The sequence below is a fragment of the Tursiops truncatus genome, chromosome 2, assembly GCF_011762595.2.
Source record: "Tursiops truncatus isolate mTurTru1 chromosome 2, mTurTru1.mat.Y, whole genome shotgun sequence".
NCBI classification, from domain to species: Eukaryota; Metazoa; Chordata; class Mammalia; order Artiodactyla; family Delphinidae; genus Tursiops; species Tursiops truncatus.
Genome location: NC_047035.1, coordinates 36,694,865 through 36,720,753, shown reverse-complemented (window position 1 = coordinate 36,720,753; position 25,889 = coordinate 36,694,865). Strand labels below are relative to the sequence as shown.

Here is a 25,889-nt window from a genome sequence, read left to right as displayed (position 1 = left end):
GTTCAGACAGGAACTCAACATACCACCTTTGAAGTCAGATAGGGATGCTGAAGTAGATTTGCAAATGGATGCGAAACTGGGCAATATTCATTATACTTGCATTTACAAGTACTTCCATTTTACTAGATACAATTTGTATTTCTGTGGACAGAAATTGTTTGCATTACTATCAGTTTTCTGCAAATTCTACCTCTACAGAATTGTGAGATAGTCTTGTCAAGGACAAAAGTAGAGGGACTTCCCTGGCGGTCCAGTGGTTAAAGACTTCTTGCTTCCACCACAGGGGACATGGGTTCCATCCCTGGTCGGGGGAACTAAGATCTCACATGCCGTGCAGCTTGGCACCCCCCCCGCCACAAAAAAAAAGGACAAAGGTGGAGATAACCCAGTTGAAACCATGCAACTCAGATTGGGACTCAAACCCAGCCAAAACTCGGTTTGGGACTTCAGCCCACGAGGCTGGGACTTGAACCTGGCCAAAACCCACAGTCTTCCAACTGAGATCAGACACCTGGTTTCAGAACTTAATGAAGCTCAGGTTCTTGATGTCTCATCGCAGAAAGAATTCAGTGAGAGAGAAAGTGATAGATAAGAAGTGGATTTATTTAGAGAGAACCACACTCCACAGAGGGTGGGCCATCTCAGAAGGCCAGAGTGGCACCAGGGTAAGGGGTTGTCAGTTTTTATAGGGGTGGGTAATTTCATAGGCTGATGAGTGGGAGGGGTATTCCAGCTATTTGGGGAAGGGGCGGGGATTTCTAATTTTTAAAACAATTTATTTATAGTTGGCTGCGTTATCTTCGTGCAGCGGGGCTACTCTTCATTGTGGTGCTTGGGCTTCTCATTGCGGTGGCTTCTCTTGTTGTGGAGCACAGGCTCTAGGCGCACGGGCTTCAGTAGTTGCGGCTCACAGGCTCAGTAGCTGTGACGCACAGGCTCAGTAGTTGTGGCGCACGGGCCTAGTTGCTCCGCGGCATGTGGGATCTTCCCGGACCAGGGCTCAAACCCATGCCCCCTGCATTGGCAGGCGGATTCTTAACCACTGCACCACCAGGGAAGCCCCCGCCCACTTTTTGATCCTTATGGTCAGTCTTAGAACTGTCTTGGTGCCTGTGGGTGTGTCATTTAGCTTCCTGATGTGTTACAATGAGTGTATACTGAGACTCAAGGTCTAATGGAAGTTGACTTGTCTGCCATCTTGGACCCATTTGGTTCTAATCAGTTTATGTCATGTCCTCCGGCTATGTCATTCTTTCATGGGTAGTGCCTTGCCCCCTTCCCTCCTGTTTCATTCCCCCCTCAGAGATTTTATCCCGTATTCCTATTTTTTTTTTTTTTTTTTTTTTGCGGTACGTGGGCCTCTCACTGTTGTGGCCTCTCCTATCGCGGAGCACAGGCTCTGGACGCGCAGGCTCAGCGGCCATGGCTTACGGGCCCAGCCGCTCCGTGGCATGTGGGATCCTCCTGGACCGGGGCACGAACCTGTGTCCCCTGCATCGGCAGGCGGACTCTCAACCACTGCACCACCAGGGAAGCCCCTATCCCATATTCTTATGGGAAGCAGAAGGGCGATGGTCCGTCTTCTGTAACTGCTTCACCCTGCCTGTCAGGGAGTAAAAATCTCTGGATGCCTGATCTAGGGGCCCCAGGGGGCAATACAGCTCCTTGTTCTAAGTCAGTATGGGCTGGAGTCCTCGCATAGCCATCATCTTGGTGTGGAACTGTTGTAACTGCTTCCAAGGCCTTTCTGTGAATCTCCTTGATGATGAAGCACTTTTTGTAACAGCATCAGAGTACAAAAATGTCAGTAAATGACAAAAGGCATGGTTAAACATCTGGTAACAGTGTAATCGATAAAGAAATGTGGTTATAATAGCCAGAGTTACGAATGATTACATTTAACTTAACATACGAAATAATCCTAGTTAAATATTTCTCTCTGAGATACCTCAGGGGCCCTCTACCCCAAAGTTAGCTGGAAATCAAAAGAAACAATTAAAATTTGACATTTGGGAAGCTTGTCAAAAAGTTTCAAAACACTTGGTCAAATAAGATCATAGGTCACTGTGAGACAATACTTATTCCCTAACTAAAGTTACAGGAGATCTCAAAAACAAATACAGATCACTTAAAAGGCAAAGAAACATACCAAATCCAGTCTTGTCCCAGCCCATTCCCAGCAAAATCCATTTACCCAACTAAATTTAATCCAGTCTTAGAAAATCCTGATCATGTATAACTCTTTTCAGTATTCTTCATTCTTCACACCTTCTTTTACTAAAAACACATATCTTACTTTTCTTAAAAGTTTTTTTCACATTGAGTTACTTGTTGACAAAGTTGTAACAGAAAAAGGTCTTATTTGACCTCTAATAAACCTAGGTACAACAGAAGGATTATACTTGACATTGATCATTGATGACTCTAACAGGTCTGTGTTAATCAAACCAACAAGCTTAAGCCACCTTCAATACCAGATATCAGTTTAGTACTGAATATTTTTCAGATGACGTGAACCTGAAATGCATTCTGGCCAGATTATTTTCTATTTCTGAGTATTTATATAAACACTTAATTTTTTTTTTTAGCCAGTTAAGTAGAGCTCTTTTACGAATTCATTTTTGGCAATATCACACGCCCACAACACACATATAGATACATATGAACACACAAACAAACACAGAGGCCTCATAGTTCCCATTCCAAAATTTCAGTCCTGAGTCAGATACAACATAAAACCTATCAGTTACAAGGGGTTGGATTCAAATTGGGCTTCTGGCAGATGGAACAAATCAAGGTCACCTTACATCGATGGTTAAACCCTTTTTACTAGTGTTTACAGAAAAGACACTTAGGATTTCTATTTATCCTTGACAAGTCAAGTTCTAAATTACTTTACCCTCTTTTTTAAAATTTGCGTTTAAAAAGATGGCAGAGATAAGGGTTCCTGAGAAGACCAGATAGGACATTTGCATCTCAAAGATACTGGCAAGTTCCTCCTAGGATGACTGTTTCCCCTTTGTTTAACACTTACAAGTCTCTTAAAATAAATAGGGAAGGTCTGGGGAGTGGTGAAAGGATTGGTGGGCTTTGGATTATTTTTGGAGCCACACCTCTGGTCCTGTAAAGACTACATTTGTAAAACAAGGGCAGTCTTGTTTTCTTTCTCAGAGAATTGGGTGGTTACCTCAATGATATTGAAGGACTGACATACCCATTCATTTAGGTTGGAAAGTTTTACTTTTCCTTATTTAGCTTAGGGGAGAAGGCCTCTTCCAAAATTCCTATCAGGCTCTAAATATCAGCTATGGTTAGTTTAGTCAGACCAGTGGCCTCCTGTTTTGGTAATCTATTTACAAACATTTTTGAGGATCTTCCCTAGGTTTAAGAAATTTGTACCTTATATTTAGACGATATATAACCCTTTTTACTTAATAACCACTGGCTGGATACCTTTGGCCAAGCCCAGAACCTCAATAGTCCACATTCCAGGGTCTACTAAGCCTTCTATTTTAGCTTCAGATTATCTGTTCCTTGTTGCTTTTTGTTAGAACCATTTGGTGATGAGGGTGGTTCCCTTGCCCCTCAAGAAACAGAGTGGCCCCTAACTTAGTTAATAAATCTCTTCCCATTAAAGGGAAGGGACAGTCAGGCACAAACAGGAAGGAATGTAAAAACAGCTGGCCATTGATCTTGCACAAAAGGGGTTCCAGGAAGGTGTGCCCCTGTCTCTTCCCTAACAGCTCCATTATGTATTCCTTATGACTGCTAAGGTTTCCAATCCTTTGGGTTAAGACCAAGGTTGCACCAGTGTCGTTAAGAAATCCTGTCTTGTGGCCCACGACATCAGTGACCACCCAAGGCTCTACATTAGTTATGTAGATGGTATCTCTAGGCAGAGCCACTTTCGGCCTTGGGCCCCTTCAGTCTTCTGATTGCAAAACCATCAATGACTGAGGGGCCCCCGTCGCTCTCTGGCGTATGGGGCATTCCCTCTTCCAATGCCCTGGCTGTTTGCAAAGGGCACATTGATCACAATCCTCCCTCCAGTCCGTTGTATCCACACAGGGTACACTGGCCTTGTATGGCTACCCATGGACCCTGTGGTCTGCCAGGGCCAGGTTGGCCCAGAAAAGCCAACTTCCCCTTTGGTGGTCTCTGAGTGGACAAAGCCACTGCCGTCATCTGGGCCTTTTGCATATTTCTCTGGGTGCGTTCAGCCTTTTCGACCATATCCCTATTAACCGAAAACCAAATAAGCCAATTGGAACAAATTGTTCATCAGAGTCTGAGGACCAGCAGTTGTTTTCTGAATTTTGCTCCTGATGTCTGGGTCAGACTGGGCTATGAAATGCGTAGCCAAAAGGGCCTGTACCTCGGGGGAGAAGGGAACCACGTTCCTTCGGGATCCATGGCCCTGTAGGGTGGGTCAGTTAAAATGTACTCAGTGTACTTCCTAGAGTTATCCCTCCAAGCTACACATGCCTTAAATTCCTTTTGGGTTCCATTGCCTAGATACAAGGCCATGGAAATTTGAACACAGGGTACTTCACTCAATTTTAAATTTCCTAACTCATATTGCGGCCAAACCTGATTACATAACCTACTAAGTTTTTTCCATTTAATTCCTGTTGTCCAAATCTTTCCCAATCCCAGAGTATATGGCCCAGAGGGGTATTGGTTGGGATTAATGCAGCCTGACCCATTTTAGACAAGCTCCTGAGCTGTCCAAAACTCCACTCTTAAGTAAAATCCACCGTGCAATTTGGTGAAGATTTGTACTTATGACTTTAGATGCTGTCCCTTCCAGGGTAGTCTCCCAACCAGGTGTTAGTGCCCAAAAAGTTGTCACAAAGAAACAGCATAGAAGACATCCCCAATGGTGTTGATAATGAGTGGGAGTTGGTCTAGCTATAAGTTGGGAATAAAGGGTCAGCATTTATGGGGCTTCCCTGGTGGCGCAGTGGTTGGGAGTCCGCCTGCCGATGCAGGGGACACGGGTTCGTGCCCCGATCCGGGAAGATCCCACATGCCATGGAGCGGCTGGGCTCGTGGGCCATGGCCGCTGAGCCTGCGCATCCGGAGCCTGTGCTCCGCAGTGGGAGAGGCCACAACAGTGAGAGGCCCGCGTACGGCAAAAAAAAAAAAAAAAAGGGTCAGCACTTGTAAGGGTCAGAGGGAGGGGAGTAAAAGCAATAAAAAGTACACCTTGGTGGTCACACAGGTTTTCTGGGGTTAATGGAAGAAAGAAAGAAATGGAGTAGGAACGAACAAGAATCCAAGAATGTAGGAGAAAAACCTCAGAGTCAGGGAGATGAGTATAGAGATTAACAATTCTGTCCTGGATCTGCTGTTGCATGTGCACAAGCAACAGGATTGACCTTCCGGTCAAAAATGAGCAGACACTGGCAGAGCGTCCTCCCCAGTATACTGGCTCGCAGCATCACAAGGGCCTCTTTAGGACCAAAACCTAACTCTCAACATTCTTACCTTATCACCATCCCTTCGTGGTTGCCAGCTGAAACCATGCACCTCAGATTGGGCCTTGAACCCATGTGGCGGGACTCGAACCCAGCCAAAAACCTGACTGGGACTTGAACCCACGAGGCTGGGACTTGAACCTGGCCAAAACCAGGGTTCACACAAATCAGAATTAGGAAGAACCAGGGTTCTTCCAACTGAGATCACACACCTGGTTTTAGGACTTAATGAAGCTCAGGTTCTTGATGTCTCATCGCAGAAAGAATTCAGTGAGAGACAAAGTGATAGGTAAGAAGTGGATTTAGGGACTTCCCTGGTGGTGCAGTGGTTGAAGATCCACCTGCCAATGTAGGAGACACAGGTTCAATCCCTGGTCCGGGAAGATCCCATATGCCATGGAGCAACTAAGCCTGTGTGCCACAACTACTGAGCCTGCACTCTAGGGCCCGCGAGCCACAGCTACAGAGCCCATGTGCCACAACTACTGTAGCCCGCGTGCCTAGAGCCTGTGCTCCGCGACAAAGAGAAGCTACCGCAATGAGAAGCCTGCACACCGCAACAAAGAGTAGCCCCCTGCTTACCACAACTAGAGAAAGCCCTGGGCACAGCAACAAAGACCCAACGCAGCCAAAACATAATAAATAAATAAATAAATTTATTTTTTTTAAAAAAGAAGTAGATTTATTTAGAGAGAAACACACTCCACAGACAGAGTGTGGACCATCTCAGAAGGTGAGAAAGGCACCAGGGTAAGGGGTTGTCAGTTTTTATAGGGTTGGGTAATTTCATAGGCTAATGAGTGGCAGGAGTATTTCAGCTATTTTGGGAAGGGGCGGGGATTTCCAGGAATTGGGCCACCGCCCACTTTTTTTTTTTTTTAAAAAGAAGATGTTGGGGGTAGGAGTTTATTAATTAATTTATTTTTGCTGTGTTGCATCTTCTTTTCTGTGCGAGGGCTTTCTCTAGTTGTGGCAAACGGGGGCCACTCTTCATCGCGGTGCGCGGGCCTCTCACTATCGCGGCCTCTCTTATTGCGGAGCACAGGCTCCAGACACGCAGGCTCAGTAGTTGTGGCTCACGGGACAAGTTGCTCCGCGGCATGTGGGATCCTCCCAGACCAGGGCTCGAACCCGTGTCCCCTGCATTAGCAGGCAGATTCTCAACCACTGTGCCACCAGGGAAGCCCCACCGCCCACTTTTTGATCCTTATGGTCAGTCTTAGAACTGTCTTGGTGCCTGTGGGTGTGTCATTTAGCTTCCTGATGTGTTACAGCGAGTGTATACTGAGACTCAAGGTCTCGTGGAAGTTGACTTGTCTGCCATCTTGGACCCATTTGGTTCTAATCAGTTTATGTCATGTCCTCGGGCTATGTCATTCTTTCATGGGTAGTGCCCTGCCCCCTTCCCTCCTGTTTCACAGTGATGGACACAACTTTTCCTTTGGGGGTGTGTGTGTGTATGTTTATATGTGTGTGTATGTACACACGTGTATATATGTATATGACTGTTTTTTTTTCCCCGAATCTTTGAAAGTAAGATGAAGATATTATGACACTTTACCCCTAAATAATAAAGCATGCGTCTCTTAAGAATAATGTTCTTCTACATCAGGGCAATAATATCACACCTAAGAAAATTAAAAGTAATTGTCTAATATCATCTAATATCCAATTTATTTTTTATGTTTTATTTTTTTGTTTTGTTTTGTTTTTGGCCAAGCCATGTGGCTTGTGATATCTTAGTTCCCTGACCAGGGATTGAATTCTGGCCCTCGGCAGTGAAAGCACGGAGTCCTAACCACTGCACCACCAGGGAATTCCCTCCAATTTATTTTTAAATTTCCCCAATTGTCTCAAGATTCTTTTTATATCTTTTTGGTGTGTGTTTTGAATCAGGAGCCAATCAAGGTTCCTTTATTTCAGGCTGTTTAAAATTTTTGAAGAGCTAATCCCTTGGGACTGAATTTTTTGGTGACTAGTCCTGATGGCATTTCTTATAACATTTCATGTAGCAATGTTCCTGAAACCGAACAGATGCTTTAGGATGTCATCCTCCTCCCAAGAGAGCCATATCACTTTCATTAACATGGTCACAAACTGTGTGCTTTGTGCTCAAGGGAAATGAACCTATGGGCTTTTTGCTGTTTATGCAAGAGAAAATTATCTGCTATTGTAGGGCTGTTAATAACCCTTTGTATAGTACTCAGTTGATAGCTGCCTTGCCTGTGGGAGCTGTCATGCAGAAAAGAGAAATTAACTAAAACAGAAGGGTCCCTTCCTTTGGGATGGAAAGGAAACATGGAAATTCAAGATAAAATGAAAGGCCAGGGAAAGCAGACATGCCTTAGCATCCCTATGTTGAAGCCAATCCCTCCTTCCTTCCTTCCTTCCTTCCTTCCTTCCTCCCTCCCTCCCTCCCTCCCTCCCTCCCTTCCTCCCTTCCTAATTCTGATTTGAGAGCTGTGTAGTGTTAGAGTTCTTCATGACTTAGGTAACTTTGTTTTTTAATAGTTACCCCCAGTTCTCCTATATTTAAAGTGAGAATTTCGATAAAATTTTAAAAAGGAATTTAACTATAGATCTTGCTTCATAGACATTATGCAATTGTTGTGACTGCTTCTCTTAATTCTGTCCCAAAGGCTAAATTTTTAATTCTCCTCATGTTTTGGAGGTCCCCAAGACCACTCCTAGGTTCACTGATTCACTACTAGTGTTACCTGAAAACTGGTTTGCCTCTTGGTGGGTGTTGAGCCAAAAGACACAACGGAGCCAAAGATCGGGAGAAGGAAGGATTTATTCCTTGCAGCAAGTAAGGAGAACACTGGGGCTCTTTCCCAAAGCAGTGTCTCTCCCAACAGCAAAATTGGGGAAGTTTTAAGCTAAGGGCACATGCATATTCATGATGGGGCTTGGGTGGTCAACAGAGTCCAAGCTTTAGCTGATTGAAGTCAGAAGTTCAGAAAAGGTCAACATCATCAGCCCTTAGGTTCCAGTACATCAGGCTACTCTTTACCATTGAAAGAGAACTGGGAGTCTTTATAACTAATATATTATCTTCGCTATTGTTATTTCTCTTGCCTGATTACAGTCAGCGTCTGCATTCTTTCTTCTCTTAAGATCATTGATTTCTAAGACCTATTAAAGGGCAAGCATTGTGGCCAGGCTTAGATCCCAGAATGGCTTAGGCCAAAATGGCCTCTCCTATGTCAAGAAAGCCATGACTGGTTTTCTTTCTCCGGGGACCCTCTACCTTATCTGCTTACACAAAGATTCAGAGAACTCAGCATATAGCTGTCCTCATGGTTATGATTTATTACAACAACAGGCTACGGAACAAAATCAGCCAAGGGAAAAGGCTCGTGGGCTGAAGTCTGCAGGAAACGAGGCACAAGCTTCCAGGAGTTCTCTCCCAGTGGAGTCACAGGGGACGTGTTTAATTTCTCCAGCATTGAACTGTGACCACACATGCAGAGCTACCAGGGAAACTCATTAGAGACTGGGTGCTCATGGCTTTTACTGGGGCTGGTCACATAGGCAACCTATTTCTAGCGTAATTCCAGACTCCCAGAAGGAAGATAGCTGTTCACCATAAACCACGTTGTTTACACAGTTTAGGCTCAGTGAGCCTGTCTTATCAGTTCTGGGAATGGTGAGAGCCCTCCCGAGATCCAGGCTCCCAGACTCCAGCCAGGGTCTACCTTTCAAGTAGGCCTTTCTAAGGATAGTAGTCTCAGGCCTGCTGTGTTAACTCTTTTGTATACAACTAGCTTTCTTCCTTTCCTTCCACTATGCAAATCAGAACATTCAAAGAATGCTTACATCTTCCCAGTGACAAAATTACTACGATTTATATCACACTAGCAGACTGTGTGTGGAGAAGGAGAGGCAAAAAAGGATGTTATATTTTGGGGATGACTTTCATTTTCTTATCCTCAGATGACTAGTTTTAAATTTCTATATTAATCCATTACTATTTGTCAAAAAAAATACAGGCTCATTGCTAGTATTATTTTAAAAGTTGTACTCTAAAAATCATACTTTGTGCTCTGAAGTGATCTTTTTTTATTAAAAAATACACTAGTTCCTAGAGACAACCCACAGAATGGGAATATGACAAGGAACTTGTATCTATTGATAGAATATATAAGGACTTATTACAGTTCATTAGTAAGAAGACAACCCACTTTAAAAAATGAACAAAGACCTGAATAGACATTTCTCCGAAGAATATCTACAAATGGCCAATAAGCCTGTAAAAAGATGCTCAACATCATTAGTCATCAGGGAAAGGCAATCAAAACTATAGTGAGGGCTTCCCTGGTGGCTCAGTGGTTAAGAATCCACCTGCCAATGCAGGGGACACAGGTTCGAGCCGTGGTCTGGGAAAATCCCACATGCTACGGAGCAGCTAAACCCGTGTGCCACAACTACTGAGCCTGCACTCTGGAGCCCGCGAGCCACAACTACTGAGCCCACGTGCTGCAACTACTGAAGCCCGCATGCCTAGAGCCCGTGTTCCACAACAAGAGAAGCCACCACAGTGAGAAGCCCATGCACCATAATGAAGAGTAGCCCCCGCTCGCTGCAACTAGGGAGAAGCCCACACGCAGCAACGAAGACCCAATGCAGCCAAAAATAAAATAAATTTATTTAAAAAAAAACAACTAGTGAAATACTACTTGACACACACTAGGATGGCTATGATCAGAAACATAGATAATAATGTGTTGCTGAGGATGTGAAGAAATTGGAGCTCTCATATACTGCTGATGGGAATATAAAATGGTACAACTGCTCTGGAAAACAGTCTGGCAGTTCCTCAAATGATTAAACATAAAGTTATCATAATGATCCAGCGGTTCCACTCCTAGTGATGCCGAAAACTCGACCTCTGTGCACTGGGGCTGAATCGAATCTTGGAGATAGAGTTTCGGGTGAAGTAGAAAGAATAGCTTTACTGCTTTGGCAGGCAAAGGGGGAAACAGCACGCTCCTGCCCAGAAAAACTGTGTGTCCAAACCTGGTAGGCAAATATTTTTATTTCATGATCTTCCTGACATATGTTTCTCGTATTTTTTTTTTTTTTTAATCCCTTTCAACGTATAGACAAGGAAGGCACGACTGAAAAATGCAGTCTGTGTTTCATTTAGGCTGGTGCTTTGTATTAGTCCCACATCAGTGTCTGGCATGGAGAAAGCATCGTGAGGGGTCTGGGAGAACTTTCTTACTTCTTCTGAGTCGAATTCTCACAGTGACTTCAGTCTGTTTTTTGAAGTATTATAAATTCTTGGCCAGGTAATCCCTGAAACTCATGTTCAAAGGCAAATACCAAAGCATATCCTAAAACCAAATATAAATGAATTTTAGATGGACTGCCATTTTAGCTGACTCACATCACTGCTCCCCTCATCGTGATTTTTTGAAGCTTGTCAAAGGGACTGGAAGCTTGGGCTTCCCTGGTGGTGCAGTGGTTGAGAGTCCGCCTGCCGATGCAGGGGACAGGGGTTCGTGCCCCGGTCCGGGAAGATCCCACATGCCGCGGAGCGGCTGGGCCCGTGAGCCATGGCCGCTGAGCCTGCACGTCCGGAGCCTGTGCTCCGCAACAGGAGAGGCCACAGCAGTGAGAGGCCCGCGTACCGCAAAAAAAAAAAAAAAAAAGGAACTGGAAGCTCTAACTCAGGTGTTTCAGAAACAAATAATGCATTTTTGATATTTCCCAGAGAGGACATTATTATATATCTTGAAATCTCAGCAAGGACTTGCCTCACCACAAAGCAGGGATGGCCGTGAAGGTGAAACCCTGTATCCTGTTGACCAGCCCCCTCCTGCACTGCCGTACCCTTTCCTTACAGAATCTGTGCTGTCTGACCACATCATGGTGTGATCTTCAGAGGAGACAGGTCATCTCATTCCTTTTGTGACCTGACTTTCCGAGATCCTTTGTTTTATGGGACTGTGGAGTCTGGTGTGTGACACAGGTCCAATGACCAGGTGTGCTATTTCTTTGGTGTTTCCATGATTGATGTTCTTGTAAATCCCTTTGGGGATTTTAATACTGTTCAATCTATATTTAAACCATTAAATCTGACAATAAGAAGTAGGACCCTTGGCAGAAATTAATTGCATATTTGAGAATGGCCGGTTAACGAACACCTAAACAACTTCATAGAGCAGGCAAGAACAGGTCTTTCAAGCAAAAGGGGTCCATCTTCACCTGCTCCCTGAGTAACTGGTGCCAGGGTGCCAAACTCCAGAATCGCCATTAGTTTGGATACCATGGATTAGTTTTCTGGAGAAGTCGGTTGTGATGCTAATGTGGTACAGGGCATTCTTTCCCTCTCTGTCCTTGTCCCAAGCCTGTCATCCTGCAGAGCCCCTGAATGCAGTCTTGTTATGCTGTGAGGTACAAAGTCGCACCAAGGAACTCTAGCTGGTAGGCATTTGTGGCAGTAGGAACATAAAGTGGATAAAGGTCTCATCTGTATTTGTTTTCTCTCTCCCATCTCCTGCATCCTTACCAGGCAAAAGTAGAAGAAAAGATCCAAGAGGTCTTCAGTTCTTACAAGTTCAACCACCTTGTACCAAGGTAAGCTGTGGTTAAGTGTTTGAGGGGATCCGGGAAATACCATCTCCCATGGGAGCCTTTCTTCTTTCCTCCTTGAGCTTGTCCAACCTCAGGGGGTGAGTCTGCTGTGAGGCTGGTGTTCCCTGACCTTGTGGCTCCCTGGAGGTGCTCCTGACCCCAGCTCCTACCACTATTAGAATACTGTCTAGAGGAGCTGCTCACTTGAACTGAGCCATCAGCTGTTACATGGGGATGCCCTCAGGGCCTGAACTCTGAGCTCTGAAGGTGGAGAGAGGAAGTTCATGATCTTGAAGCTTAGTTCTGACCTGCTGTGCTGATGTTCAGAACTCTCAAGCTTTTCATATAACACTTTGAAACAGATGTAGAGTCCAGGGGGATGGCAAAGGATGGATTCCTTTGATGTATATTATGACTTGACTGGGAAAATGTGAGAAGTTTGAGCTTCTCCCAGCCTGGCCTTTACTGGTGATTGTGCAGCAGATTCCCAAGGGCGACATTTCAAGTGAGAAATAAAATGCCTTTTGTTTTCCTTGGTGCTTAGTAAGTTGAAGCCTTCTGAGCTCTTTGATGTCAGAAATTCCAAAAGGAGGATTATAAGCAGAAACTTATTAATTTGAACCTTCATTTTCTCTTTTTTCCCCCAATTTTGTAATGTATCACACTAGAATTTCATAAGGTTATTTCATTTATTAGCATTTCTCTTCTAATCACAGATTGTTTCTCTGAAACTGTCCTGTGTTATCTTTCCTGATCAGTAGTCCAAATTGTGTTTGGTCATTGTTTTATCTTAATGTTATAGCACTTTTCCTTGACAGTCTCTGGACGTAGTCTAGTTGGGCCGCTGGCTGATTCTCTCTGGATGGGAAGCTGAAGGGTCTGAGGTCCAGCCTGACCTCCTTTATCATGTCTCCCAATTTCCTGAGGCCTCCTAACACACTAACTCCTGGCAAGTCAGTCTCTGGGTACTTCTGCTTACTGGACCATTACAAATATTTCTAGCCTGAGTTAACTTGGTGTCTTTTTTTGCCACCATTCCATTTTGCCCTTATTTCCATGAGAAGAAATTTAGTTAAAATATTCTGATTAGCCAAGGCAGAAAACAGTTGGAAAAATGGAAAGACAGGTGGAAGAGTTCTCTTCATCTTTCTTCCCTAGAGCAGAAAAGGAAAGCATCAACTAACCAGAGGAGTCTTCTTCCAAACTGCTAACCTAAATTTCTACTTTAACTCGTAGCCCAGACCTCAATCAATGAATTATTGCTTTTGTCGTGAGCCACAGTTGGAGCTTAGCAAACGACACCATTTGTGTAAACAGCTCGGGGAGAAGGAGCTCTCTGCCCAGTACAGGCTGTTTCCCCAGAGGTGGTAGGACTTGGTGATGGTGAGGGGCATGGTGGCTTCAGGAGGGGTTTGTGGTTAGAGTTGCATCACGATGACTCACCTGATTGTGCTCTGAGTCACTGTGCCCTGTCACCAGCTCTGTGGACACATATCCTCTGTATTTCCAAAGGGACCTTTGATCATTTGACATTCCTTTTTCACCCACCATCAGAATAGAGCCCTTGGACTTTCCTTTTATTCTTACTGAGATGGGACGGAGAATAGGAGGTTACAATCTGGGAAGAAGCTGTGTTTTGGGAGTGGTGGTAGAGGACAGTAAAGGAGTAAAATCCCCTGATTCATAGGTCTTAGGTCAGGTGTGGGTGGAAAACAAAAATGTTTCTGTTGGGTTTGTATCCTTTGTGGAAATAGAATATACCAGGGCTCTGGGTTTATGTCAGGAATCTGACATTTCCCATTTTGTCATTGTTGCCTATGAAAATGAGTGTTTTAAAGGATGCTAATTAGCATCTTATGTCACGGCCTGCTAATTAATATTAGAGATATTACACACTGTGGCCAGATGGCTGAGAATGTAAATCAACTTATCAACATGAGGCTGGAGCCAAACATCTTCACCATAGAATGAACTTCTGGGGTTTAAGAATAAATATGAAAATTTATCAGCATTTTAAATTACTATCACAATTACAATATTTAATATTTTAGTAGTCAAATTTTAAAAGTCTAGTATTGTATTGCAGGAACGAAACTTCCTTGTTAGCTGAAGTGAATATTCAGCTAGAGCAATTAATCTAGGTGACATGGCTCGTCTGTGTTTCTGAGGTCATGCTGCTGATCCGATGTGGCAGAATCACACACACTCCCAGGATCACTGACCACGCCCAGGTCCGGGGATGCCAGCAATGGTGCTGAGCGAGGCATCCATCTATTCAGCCTTTCAGAGCCACTGCCAAATAGAAGATTGGGCTGAAGTTCAAGGCTGAAGCTGAATGTTGTTACATTCTACAGTTTATTCCTCATCCCAGAAATGATCTTCCTCACTCTCAGACTGTGAAACATGCATTCTCTCCTGGAGTGAGGGGGTCCCTCCCAAGGAGCTTTTGGACCATGCTTTGAACAGTTCTGTTTATCCGTATCCTGCTTTCCCATAAAAGTTAATTTTTCTTTCCCCGTGGTTAGTCATTCTCACAGTTTCACATGCTTATGAATTTCCCCTTTTCCATGTATTATATTAGCTTTAGTAAGACACCTGAAATGCATAAACCACACACACACACACACACACACTCACATGAAATTTTTAAATTGTCGGGGAGTTCCCTGGTGACCTAGTGGTTAGGATTCTGGGCTTTCGCTGCCGTAACCCAGGTTCAGTTCCTGGTCTGGGAACTGAGATCCCTCAAGCTGTGCAGCGTGGCCAAAAAACAAACAAACAAATTGTTTTTTTCTTGGGAAAAAGTAGCCTGGTGCTCCTTGTAAGGGGGAAATATTGATAATGCTAATAGAGCACTAAAGGTTAAGTGTTGGCAGTTGCTCTGAAGCCAGAATGCTCTGAGTTAAGCTCTCAAAGCAGTTTTCATACGGGCACCTGCTCAGCTTCCATGTTTTCTGCCATTTCGCTATGTGATGATACTTTAGCATTTTCCAAATCCTGAGCAGTTGAAAGATATGGTCCTTCACACTGTTGTTCTTTCCAAGGTTCATACAAGTAAGTTCATCTTCCCTCCCACCCTCTCTCAAGTGACTTACTGCTTATGTGCCAGAGGCTTACTTTTTGACTGGAGAAGCCCCTGGCTTTAGTGGGTTTAAAGCCCTCCCAGCAGCCAACAATGGACTGATTCCCTGATCTCTCATCTGTCACAAACAAAGGCATGAGTCTCAGGGATGGTCCACGTTTAGGGGGAGGGAGTGTGTTTGCTGTCATTCAGTTTGCTGTGTTCATTTAAAGTCATTCATTCCTTCACCCATTTGGCAACGGTATCTAGGGGCTCAGGCACTGCTGGGCTCTGGGAACAGGGTGAGCAAGGCTGACCCAGGTCCTGCTCCTGCTGGGCTCTCAGTCTCATGGGGAAGGTAGTTATTAAACCAGTGAATTCAAAGAACATAGTTACCAAGGGGGTGACTGTCTCTCTTTTTTTTTTAATATAAATTTCTTTTATTTATTTTTGGCTGCGTTGGGTCTTCGTTGCTTCTCCCTAGTTGCCGCGAGCGGGGGCTACTCTTCGTTGCAGTGCACGGGCTTCTCACTGCGGTGACTTCTGTTGTGGAACACGGGCTCTAGGTGCGCGGGCTTCAGTAGTTGTGGCTCGCGGGCTCTAGAGCTCAGGCTCAGTAGTTGTGGCGCATGGGCTTAGTTGCTCTGCGGCATGTGGGATCTTCCCGGACCAGGGCTCAAACCCGTGTCCTCTGCATTGGCAGGCGGATTCTCAACCACTGCGCCACCAGGGAAGCCCGGAGGTAACTGTCTTAAGAAGGGAACGTGGCGCTCCGAGAGAGAGTAACAGGGAGGGTGTAAATTAGGTTGGATGTAAATTAGGGAAGGTGTCTCAGTCTATTTGGGCTGCTGTAGCAACTTCCTGTAGATTGGGTGACTTAACGTTTATTTCTCACAGTTCTGGAGCCTGGGAAGTCCAAGATCAAGGCACCAGCAGATCTGGTGTCTGGCGAGGACCCGTACCTCTGGTTCATAGATGGCATCTTCTCACTGTTTTCTCACCTGGTGGAAGAAGCTCTCTGGGGTCCCTTTTATAAGAGCACTAATCCCTTCATGAGAACTCTACCCTGACCACCTAATCACCATGCAGAGAGGTCCCCACCTCCTAATACCATCACACTGGGGATTAGGATTTCAACATAAGAGTTTTGGAGGGATGTAGACATTAAGTCGTAGCAGAGGCCTCTCAGAGAAAGTGACTCTTAGGCTGAGACCTGGGGGGTGAGTAGGAATTGGCCAGTTTAGGAGGTGGTGGGACTTTTCCAGGCAGAGGGAAAACATGAGCTACAGCTCTGAGACTGAAAAGAGCAGAGTGCACCCAAGGCAGTGTGACTGGAGCTTGGTGAGGGCATGGGACTGTACTGCACGGTACACAAGTATTTCTAAGATACTTCTCCAGCAGTGGAACCAGGCTGCCAGTATCCTAAATATATGCATTTATTTGGTCATTCCTGTGTGTCCCAATCTCCCACCCCTCTCTCCGCAGCCACACAGATGCCCTCCTCAGCCAGTTGAGCACTGCAGCGTGCCCTGCGGCGTGCCCTGTGGCGTGCCCTGCCACCCCACTCCTGGCAGAGCCTGGCTTGTTCTGCTCCACCTGATTGAATAGCTTTGGGGCTGAATTATTCAGAAAGGAAAGGGAAAGAGCTCTAGCTTTTCTTTTCTAACGCCCTACACAGAAAAGAGTTTTAGATCTAGAGGTGACTTTAGACTAAAAGAATGGTAAGAGTATTAGTTTGCTAGGGCTGCTATAATCAAATACCACTGATGGGGTGGCTTAAACAACAGAAATTTGTTTTCTCACAGTTTGGGAGGCTGGAATTCCAAGATCAGGGTGCTGGCAGGGTTGGTTTCTCCTGAGGTCTCTCTCCTTAGCTTGCAGAGACCGCCTTCTCACTGTGTGTTCACATGGCCCTTTCTCTGTGTGGACTCCTCCCCAGTGTCACTTACTCTTTTTATAGGATCACCAGGTCCCATTTAACCTTAAATACCTCTTTAAAGGTCCTATCTTCAAATGCAGTCACACTGGGGGTTAGGGCTTCAACATATGAAATTTGGGGATGGGGGGAGACACAATTTAGTCCATAACAGTAAGGCTCTTAGTACAGTCTCTGGCTGACCAAAAGAAACTGGATATATGTCCCTTCAACTTAAAAGAATCATAAACCTCAAAGAAGAAGTTAAAATTCAAGCAGCATTGTGGCCCTTGAAGCTCTAGATAAACAAAGAAACATTTCCCGAGATTTTAGAATAACATTTACATATTAGCATTTTTGTGTGTGTGCTTGTATGCATGTGTACGTGTGTTTATGATTAAGTTGATGAAAGTGAAAGGACAGTTTCCCTTGTGGAAAAAGCCACTGAAAGAAATTTCTCTTCCCCTGCTTGTGGCCAAAGTTGGTCTTCAGATGAAACCAGCTAAAGGAATTCACTAGTTCCCTCTTAGCAGGACTCCCAGGGCTTGGCTATCTGTGAGTGAGGTTCGGGGTGGGAGGAGAGCTATTGGGGAGCCCCCTTTGGGCTGCCTCAGGTCCCACCTCTAGGGACCAACTCAGAGCTGCAGAAAAGGTGCCTGAAGCTTCTTTCAGTTAGATGTTTCTGGTCAGGTGAGGCTTCAGGTAGCTTCTTGTCACTTCAGGACCCTGAGGAGTAGCAGAGTCTCTTCCTCCCTACACATAGAAAAGCCTTTGCCTCTGAGGTCTTTCATTTCCTAGGACGGACAAGCCCCTTGTCAAATGAGAGGAGTGAGAAGACAAGGGAAAGGGTTCATTCTCCAGGGTTGGTTTTTCCTTTTCCCCACAGTAAGGGGAAGGATTTGTTTGTGGCTTAATTCAGCTCTCTAGAAATACCGAGTCCTCCAGGGAAGTTTAACCCCTGGCTGACAGGTCTCCTGCAGTGTGGCATGTGTGACCACACGAGAGACTGATGGGAAGCACCCCTGAGCCAGAGTGGATGCCATCTGCGATCTAACCAACCCCTCCTTGTCCTCTCTGCTTGCTCGCATTTTAACTTTCCCTTTGAGGTTTGTCATTCTTTTTAATTGACAGGACACGTACCCAGGGAGGAGTCTCTTTGGGCTAGTCAGAAACTGACGCTACCATTCCTCTATTCTTTCTCTCGTTCATTCAGACAGTAAACGTTGAGAGCCTGCTCTGTGCTGGGCCCAGGTGCTGAAGCTAGATGCGCGCTCCCTTCACGGGGTTATAGGGTATGCAGTAGGCAGGCAGACCCAACAGGGAATTCCAGTCAGTACCTGGTCCCCTTCCCCAGCATTACACTTAGGATCACAAAATTTTATTCGCAAGAAACCTTTAATGCTGTCTTGCCCGACATTTTAAATGAGGTGGAAAGTGTTCTCGTTATTGGAACAGAGTATTTTCCCTTCTCTCCTCTGTGGCCTAGCATCCCAGGGTATTTGGCCTATTCAAATTCCTCTGACTGTTTTTCAGACTGGAAAGAACTGACCTGTAGAAACCCCTCTGTGACCTGATCCTTTCATAGTTAGAAGTCAGGAGTTCTGCCTCCAAATTCTGTGCTTGCCCTCACCTGGATTGGGTTTCTCAGCCTCCTCTCACTTCTTGAGTGGGTCCCTGCCTGCCCTGTTAACGGTCTCCTGCGCCCTCCTGGTTTTTCTCGTCCATCACACCTATGCTGGCCACACTCAGCCTGCCCAGCCAGGGCCAGGCCGCGCGGTGTGCTCTCGTCAGCTGTCTGCTGATCTCACTCTGCTCCCTCACACCTCTACCTTTCTGCTCTTCCTGTCTTACGAGCCCTAACCACAGTACCCCTGTCGCTGCTTCTGCTAAAGGGTCCTAGCAAGATTGCCAAGAAAAAAAATCATACAACAGTGCCTTCTGAATGGCTTCATCAAAAGTTTATACTCCTCAGCTTCAGCTGGGCCTTCATCCTTCATTCATCTTGTGTAGATTTCCTAACATATTCCCCATTATGGCCAACGCACACTCTCCCAGGTCTTGCCTCCTAATTCCTGAGAAAACTGAGGCCGTCCCACGTTTCCTTGGTTTCCCTCTTCCCCACTTGAGAGTCCTCTGTTTGTCTAATTTCACACTCTCCCATTGTTTCTGTTCTGAGAATGTAGACTCATTCATTATTTTCAGACTCACCTCTCCTCCTGATGCCCTCACCTGAATACACCTCCAGTGCTTAAAGCCCACCTGTGGCTGTGCTCCCTGAGCCCTGACCCCTGGACCTCCTTGAAAGAGAAATTGAGTCTGGCCATCTCTTCTTTATGATCTGGAATCTGCTCTCCTCACTCCCTGACTCTCTTGAAGGTCACCAGCCACTTTGTAGTTTGTCCTCTTTTTCCTCACTCTTACTGCACTGTTTGCCGCTGTTAAAAACCTCCGTGAGGGCTTCCCTGGTGGCACAGTGGTTGGGAGTCCACCTGCCAATGCAGTGGACACGGGTTCGTGCCCCGGTCCCGGAGGATCCCACATGCCGCGGAGCGGCTGGCCCCGTGAGCCATGGCCACTGAGCCTGCGCGTCCGGAGCCTGTGCTCCGCAACGGGAGAGGCCACAACAATGAGAGGCACGCGTACCGCAAAAAAAAAAAAAAAAAAAAAACCTCCGTGAAATTCTCTCCTCCTGCTCTGCCTGTGAGGCGACACTGCCTTTGTCCTTCCTCTGCTTGTGTACTGCTCTTTACTTCTCTCCTCTGGCTCCTGGTCCTCCAAGCCCTTAAAGATGGGTCTTCCCTCAGTTCTGCCTTCAAACTTTTCTCTCTGCTCTGTCCTCTACTCCTGCAGCTTCACCTGTCACCTGCTTGCAGATAAATGATTCCCAGTTCGTCTGTGTCACCTGGATCCCTCTCCAGAGTCTCACATGTGTTTCCAGCGATGTGACTGACATCCGCACCTGAATACACTTCCAGTGCTTCAGAGTCCACCTGTCCACAGTCAGCTTGTCTTGGGCACCGTGCTAGGTGGAGCCCTCAGAACTCTAAGTTCTTCCCACCTGGTTGACTCTTAATAGCATCTTACCCTGTCTTCCCACCTCATCTCTCTCCCCACTTACTGCTTTCATCAGTACAGTTTGTAAACACATATTGAATACCTGCTGTGGTCAGATAATTTTTCTAAAGCACAGTTCTGGTCATTTTTTCTCAGCTGAAAACCCTCAGGGTTTTCCTTTGCTTATTTTTTTAAATTGAGGTATAACTGACATAACATTATATTCATTTCAGGTGTGCAACGCAATGATTCAATATTTGTATGTATTGCAAAATGGTCACCACAGTAAGTCCAGTTAACATTCAGCACCATATATAGTTATAAATTCTTTTTCTTGTGTTGAGAACTTTGGAGACCCACTCTCCTAGCTACAGTATTATTAACCATGTCACTGTGCTGTACATTACATTTTCATGACTTATTTATTTTATAACTGGAGGTTTGTACCTTTTGACCCCCTTCACCCATTTCACTGCCCTCCCCCTTCACTTCTCACGTCAGGCAACCACCAATCTGTTTTCTGTATCCACAAGCTCAGGGCTTTTGTTTGTTTTTTGTTTTTTTGGTGGAAGCCCTGGAGTGCCACATATGAGTGAGATTGTCCAGTATTTATCTTTTTCTATCTGACTTATTTCACGTAGCATAATGTCCTCAAATTCCATCCATGTTGTCGCAAATTCCCTTTGCGTATTAAGTTGAGTTAAATTCCTCAGCTGGCATCCCAGATCCCTGTAAAAAGGGCCTCTTGACCATTCCTCTTTCATTCCTAATAGCCAGGCCAAATGCCCGACCTGCACTCCCTCTGCACACTTTATACCTGTCTGCATGGTGTAGTAGCCGTTAGCCACTTGTACCTGTTTAAACGTAAATTAATTAAAATTAAATAAAGTTTAAAATTCAGTTGCTCAGTCACACTAGCCACATTTCAAGTGCTCAGTATGCACATGTGGCTCGTGGCTACCTATTGGACAGCACAGACAAAGACACTTCCATCATCACTGGAAGTTCTTTTGGACGGCCCTGGTCGGTTCCTTTTGTTTTTGTTCCTTCTTGGCTAAACTGTCCTCCCACCAACTCCTCACCTCCTCTGCCTGTTAAAATATTCTCCTTCTTCCAGGGCCCCTACCTCAAATTCCACCTGTTCACACAACCTTCCCTGATCGTTGTTTTCTGAATGAGATGCCCTCCCCCAAACCCTTTAGAGCTTCTAGTATTTTATCTGTTTTCCCTTTATGACACCTACCCAGTTTTCCTCATATTGTAACCGCTTATGTCCTTATCTCATTTCCAGTACTGAATTAGGCTTTTTGAAGTGAAGACTACTTCTTCTCAGCACAGTACAGTGGGAGTTCAATAAACAATTGTTGAATTGAATACCTAGGAAAGAGACTGGTTCTTCTTTCATTTTATTTCTGGAATCAGCAAGCACAGTGAATGTCTTAAATTCTTTACTTTTTTCCTTCCTTCCGTAATCACACAGACCCCTTCTGTCAGACCCAGCGAGAAGTGCAGCCCCTGTCCTCTGCCTGCCTGTGCAGGTGGCCATGGCCAGCACAGTCCATCTTAGAGCCAGTGTTGCTGACATCAGGGCCGAGGAGAGCGACTGGCTGCAGAATACAGACATGATCCTCAGGCCAGGGCTGTGGGTCAGCACGTGGGAGGTGGAATTTCGGGGAGGGAATACTAGATGGATGAGTGAGGGGCAGGCAGGGTACAAACCACAGACTTCAGAGAAGTGACCCCAGAAGAAATGACCAGAACGACAGAGGCTAACCAAATCAGGGACGTGGCGAGGCTCACATTTAAGTTGCCTACAGGATGGGGAGCCACAAGGTATCTGTTCTCAGCTAGACCCTGGAGGAACTTTCTGGGTGGTTTGTTACCGCCTGGCTAAGTGTGCTCACAGTGGCATTTCTAGCCCAAAGCTACCGGCCACGAAGGAGAGTTTGTTTTTAACATTTTATTTATTTTTTGTCTGCACGAATTTTTTATTTATTAATTTTTTTTGCGGTACGCGGGCCTCTCACTGTTGTGGCCTCTCCCGTTGCAGAGCACAGGCTCCGGACGCGCAGGCTCAGCGGCCATGGTTCACGGGCCCAGCCGCTCCGCGGCATGTGGGATCTTCCCGGACCGGGGCACGAACCCGTGTCCCCTGCATCGGCAGGCAGACTGTCAACCACTGCGCCACCAGGGAGGCCCTGCTTTTTAATTTTTTTAACATTTAATTAATTTATTTTTTGGCTGCGCCTGTGTTTGTTGCGGCACGCCGGATCTTCGTTGAGGCCTGCAGGATCTTTTGTTGCAGCGCACGGGCTCTTTGTTGGGGTCCAGAGGGCGTGGGCTCCACAGTTGGCAGCACGCAGGCTCTCTCTCATTGAGGCGCGCGAGCTCCGTAGTTGTGGCGCGCGTGCTTAGTTGCCCCGCGGCATGTGGGATCCTAGCTCCCGACCAGGGCTCGAACCCGTGTCCCCTGTATTGGAAGGCGGATTCTTTACCACTGCGCCACCAGGGAAGCCCCGCCCCAAACATTTGCCCGCGCCATTTCCAGACACGTTAGGGACGTTCGGAGGCTGGCCTCTTTTCTCTGGTTTAGCTGCCCCGGGGAGCTAAAGAAGTTGCTGTTTTCTGCTCATTGACTGTGGGGGGATGACCAGAAGGTGTGAGTGAGTGTGTGCGTGTGTTCTGTAGTGGGGGATGACCAGAAGGTGTGAGTGAGTGTGTGCGTGTGTTCTGTAGTGGGGGAAGCCGAGGCTGTTAGAGTAGGTTTACAAAGCTCTTTATCTTTCCAGGCTTATTTTGCAGAGGGAGAAGCACTTCCATTATCTGAAGAGAGGCCTCCGACAGCTGACAGATGCCTACGAGGTAAACACCTTGCCCAGGAGCTTTCTCTATCAAATTATCAGTCAGATCTTTCTCCTTTTTTACTGTTTGGATGTAAAAGACACTATGGGCTTGCCCTGTCATAGAGTCACTCACCGTCCCGTGTGGCTCTGGTGAGAACCGGGTCTGCAGCAGCTTTGCCCCACAGAGCCGGGACTCCTACTTCCGAAAGGACAGAACCTGATCTCTAGTCTCGTCCTCCCTTAGAGCTGGTGGAGGCCCCAGATGGCGTGGGGCTTTCACCCCTATCGTGGCTGAGGGGGGTTCACATGGTGTTCTTCTAGACACCCCTTGACCGCTAAAAGGTGGTCTAGATACCTGTTCATCCCCACCCCTTGGCCCTGTAAGCTGTTCTAATTTCTCTACTGGCCAAAGGACCAGTATATAAGTCCCTGCGGTTTAACACTGTAAAAATGCCCAAACGTGGAGTGGATCTTAAATCAATATACCTTAGAGCCCTAGGGGTCCAGAGAGGGGCTCAGGGGAGGCCAGCGGAGGTGGAGGGGAGGGGTGTTGGGAATAGGGGTGAGTAGCAGCCAGAGGGTGAATGTGAACCAGAGGCCGCCAGTTTCCCTGCCCCGCTTTACATAGAGCAGCTCTGCTTTGAATTTGCTTTTATTTGGGGGTTCTACATTTGATTATTTACAGCAGGAATTTGGGCCTATAGACCCAAGCGGGTAGCACAAACGAGAGACGTGGGCTTGGTTGGGGGACGGTGCGCGGGGTGGAACTGAGGCAAAGCAGAGGACCCACGCCTTTACTCTGTTCCTGCCAGTTGCCGCCAAACCGCAGTGCAGACCCAGGGTTGCCAGATCTCTTCTTGTTTTTCCAAATGAAGCCAGAAATTCAGATTTCTCTGTGGATCTCTCAACACGTAAATGTTACAACCAATTCTAATTAAACAAACAAAACACTACAGGGAACAAGCAGGACGCACCCCTGGGTTACGTTTGGCCTGTGGATTTTCAGTATTCAATCCTCAGTGATTAAGGTCCAGGCAACCCTGATACAATTAATGCGGTGACAGCTAACAATTCACTGAAGGGTGCGCTAAAAGCTTGCCGTTCATGGTCTCATTTAATCCTCACGGCTACTCCAGGGGGTAGGTAAGTCTTTATTTCTTCATAGATAAGGAAATAGGCATAGCAAGATTAAGTATTTGCTCAAAGGCACATAGCTAGTGAGAGGAGAAGCTGGCACTGGAACCGATAGCAGTGTCTTCTGTCACCACACCAGCTGCCCCCAGGTGGGGAGCTAGCACATTTATGTGCACATTTATGAAGAGGGCAGTTTGGGACAATGGAAAGAGCACTGGACTGAGAGTCTAGAAACTGGCAGTCTTGTCTTATCTCTGACGTTTACTCTCTGTAATCTGGAAAAAGTTCATCTCTCTGGATCTCATATATACACTTTGGATTTGTAAAACTGGGGCAGTAATACTGCCTGCCCGCCTAGCCTTGAATGCTTGAATATTTATGGCTTGAGTTAGGATCAAGACCTGCTCACATGTCACCTTTGGAAACCTTTCCCAGCTCCCCAGGCAGAGGTAGTCAGTTTCTTTCACGTACCCATTATAGCGTTTATCCAGGTATATGTATGCATTAGTTTTGTTCTGCCTTGTTTCAGAAAGACACTTGTACTTACATGTCTTTCTAATTGCCCTCTTCCTCTACAGAAAACCGCACACATCCTAAACGAAGTATCTTAAAAGTAGGAACTGAATTTTACTCATTACTGTGCCCCCAGGGCTTGGCATGAGGAGATACTTACTGGATGAGTTACTCCAGGTAATCCCATCCTGAGGTTGTGTATCTTCTTGGGTCTGCACTGAGAAAATAGTAGCACTTAACTTTCTGGCATGTGAGAAGTCCTCTGCTCGGCTTCTTTGGATGTCTGTCAGGGAAGGACCCATTGGGTTCAGGTTAAACTCCTTTGTCCCATTGTCCTTTTCTCACATATGGTCATTTCAGCTCCTGGCTAAAGCCACCAGGCAAAGTGTCCTTCATTCACTGTTCAGAGGTTGTCCTCCTCCTCCTTGCCAGGCTGCCAGGAGGGAGACAGATGTCTCCCTTTTCACACTGAACAGTTGGAGACCCTGCTGCCTTTTCAGCAGGGTCTTGGAATGATTCTGAATAAGGGGTGTGTTTTTTGCCCTGTTCCTTTTGCAGTGTCTGGATGCCAGCCGCCCATGGCTCTGCTACTGGATCCTGCACAGCTTGGAACTCCTAGATGAGCCCATTCCCCAGATGGTGGCGACAGAGTGAGTCTGGCTTTGGGGAACCTGGGGTGTTCTCTGAAATTGTATTTTGACTTTGGGGTTCTTTTTGTTTTGTTTCTGTTTTATTTATTTTGAATGAAAAACACAGAGCACTATAAAGAAACCGTTGCCCTTCTCTTGACCTCCAGTAACTTCCTGAAACTCTTCCACTTCAGAAGTCCATTGTATGCTCATGGGTAGAATAAGACTTTGAACTCCCAAGATAAGGATTCTGTTTCTTCTGTGGCCTTTTCTTTTGGCTCTTGCTCTGGTCTTTGAGAAAAGTCTTCATCATCAACTCTGGAGAAATATGATTTTGCCAGAAAGTACAGTATGCAATTGAATAGCTTCTGTGGGGAAACACGTGGCAACCCAATGGACCAAAATGCCTTTGATTCCATAAACACCTCCATAGAAGTCCCTCCTCACCAATGCCTGGGAGGGACAGTATGGCTCTTGGTGGCAGTGGATGTGTTACCGTCTTGGTGTACAAATGTCATGACATCGTTTTCCTAAGCTTCTGATTTATGGTTAAAGATCTAAGCAACTAGGATTCTTCGCAAAGTGCTGGTGCACATGGTGTCCTCAGTGTGGCTTCTCATCCTTAGACGCTCATAGTTTGTATTTTAAAGAAGAAACCGATCATCACTCTAGTCTGAG

At 46.0% G+C, this 25,889-nt stretch overlaps 1 protein-coding gene across 3 annotated transcripts in view; it reads left to right on the top strand.

Annotated features, from left to right (window-relative positions):
- FNTB (farnesyltransferase, CAAX box, subunit beta) overlaps positions 1 to 25,889 on the top strand; it is an 85,358-nt gene that overhangs the window by 9,848 nt on the left and 49,621 nt on the right. For 2 of the 3 annotated variants that reach the window (XM_033851051.2, XM_019922560.3), the window contains exons 2-4: positions 12,001 to 12,065; positions 22,882 to 22,954; positions 25,141 to 25,232. In XM_033851051.2, the coding sequence (XP_033706942.1) occupies positions 12,001 to 12,065; positions 22,882 to 22,954; positions 25,141 to 25,232 (230 nt within the window). Of the gene's footprint in view, positions 1 to 12,000; positions 12,066 to 22,881; positions 22,955 to 25,140; positions 25,233 to 25,889 lie in introns of those variants that run through there. The other variant, XM_073800360.1, reaches the window with a different exon arrangement.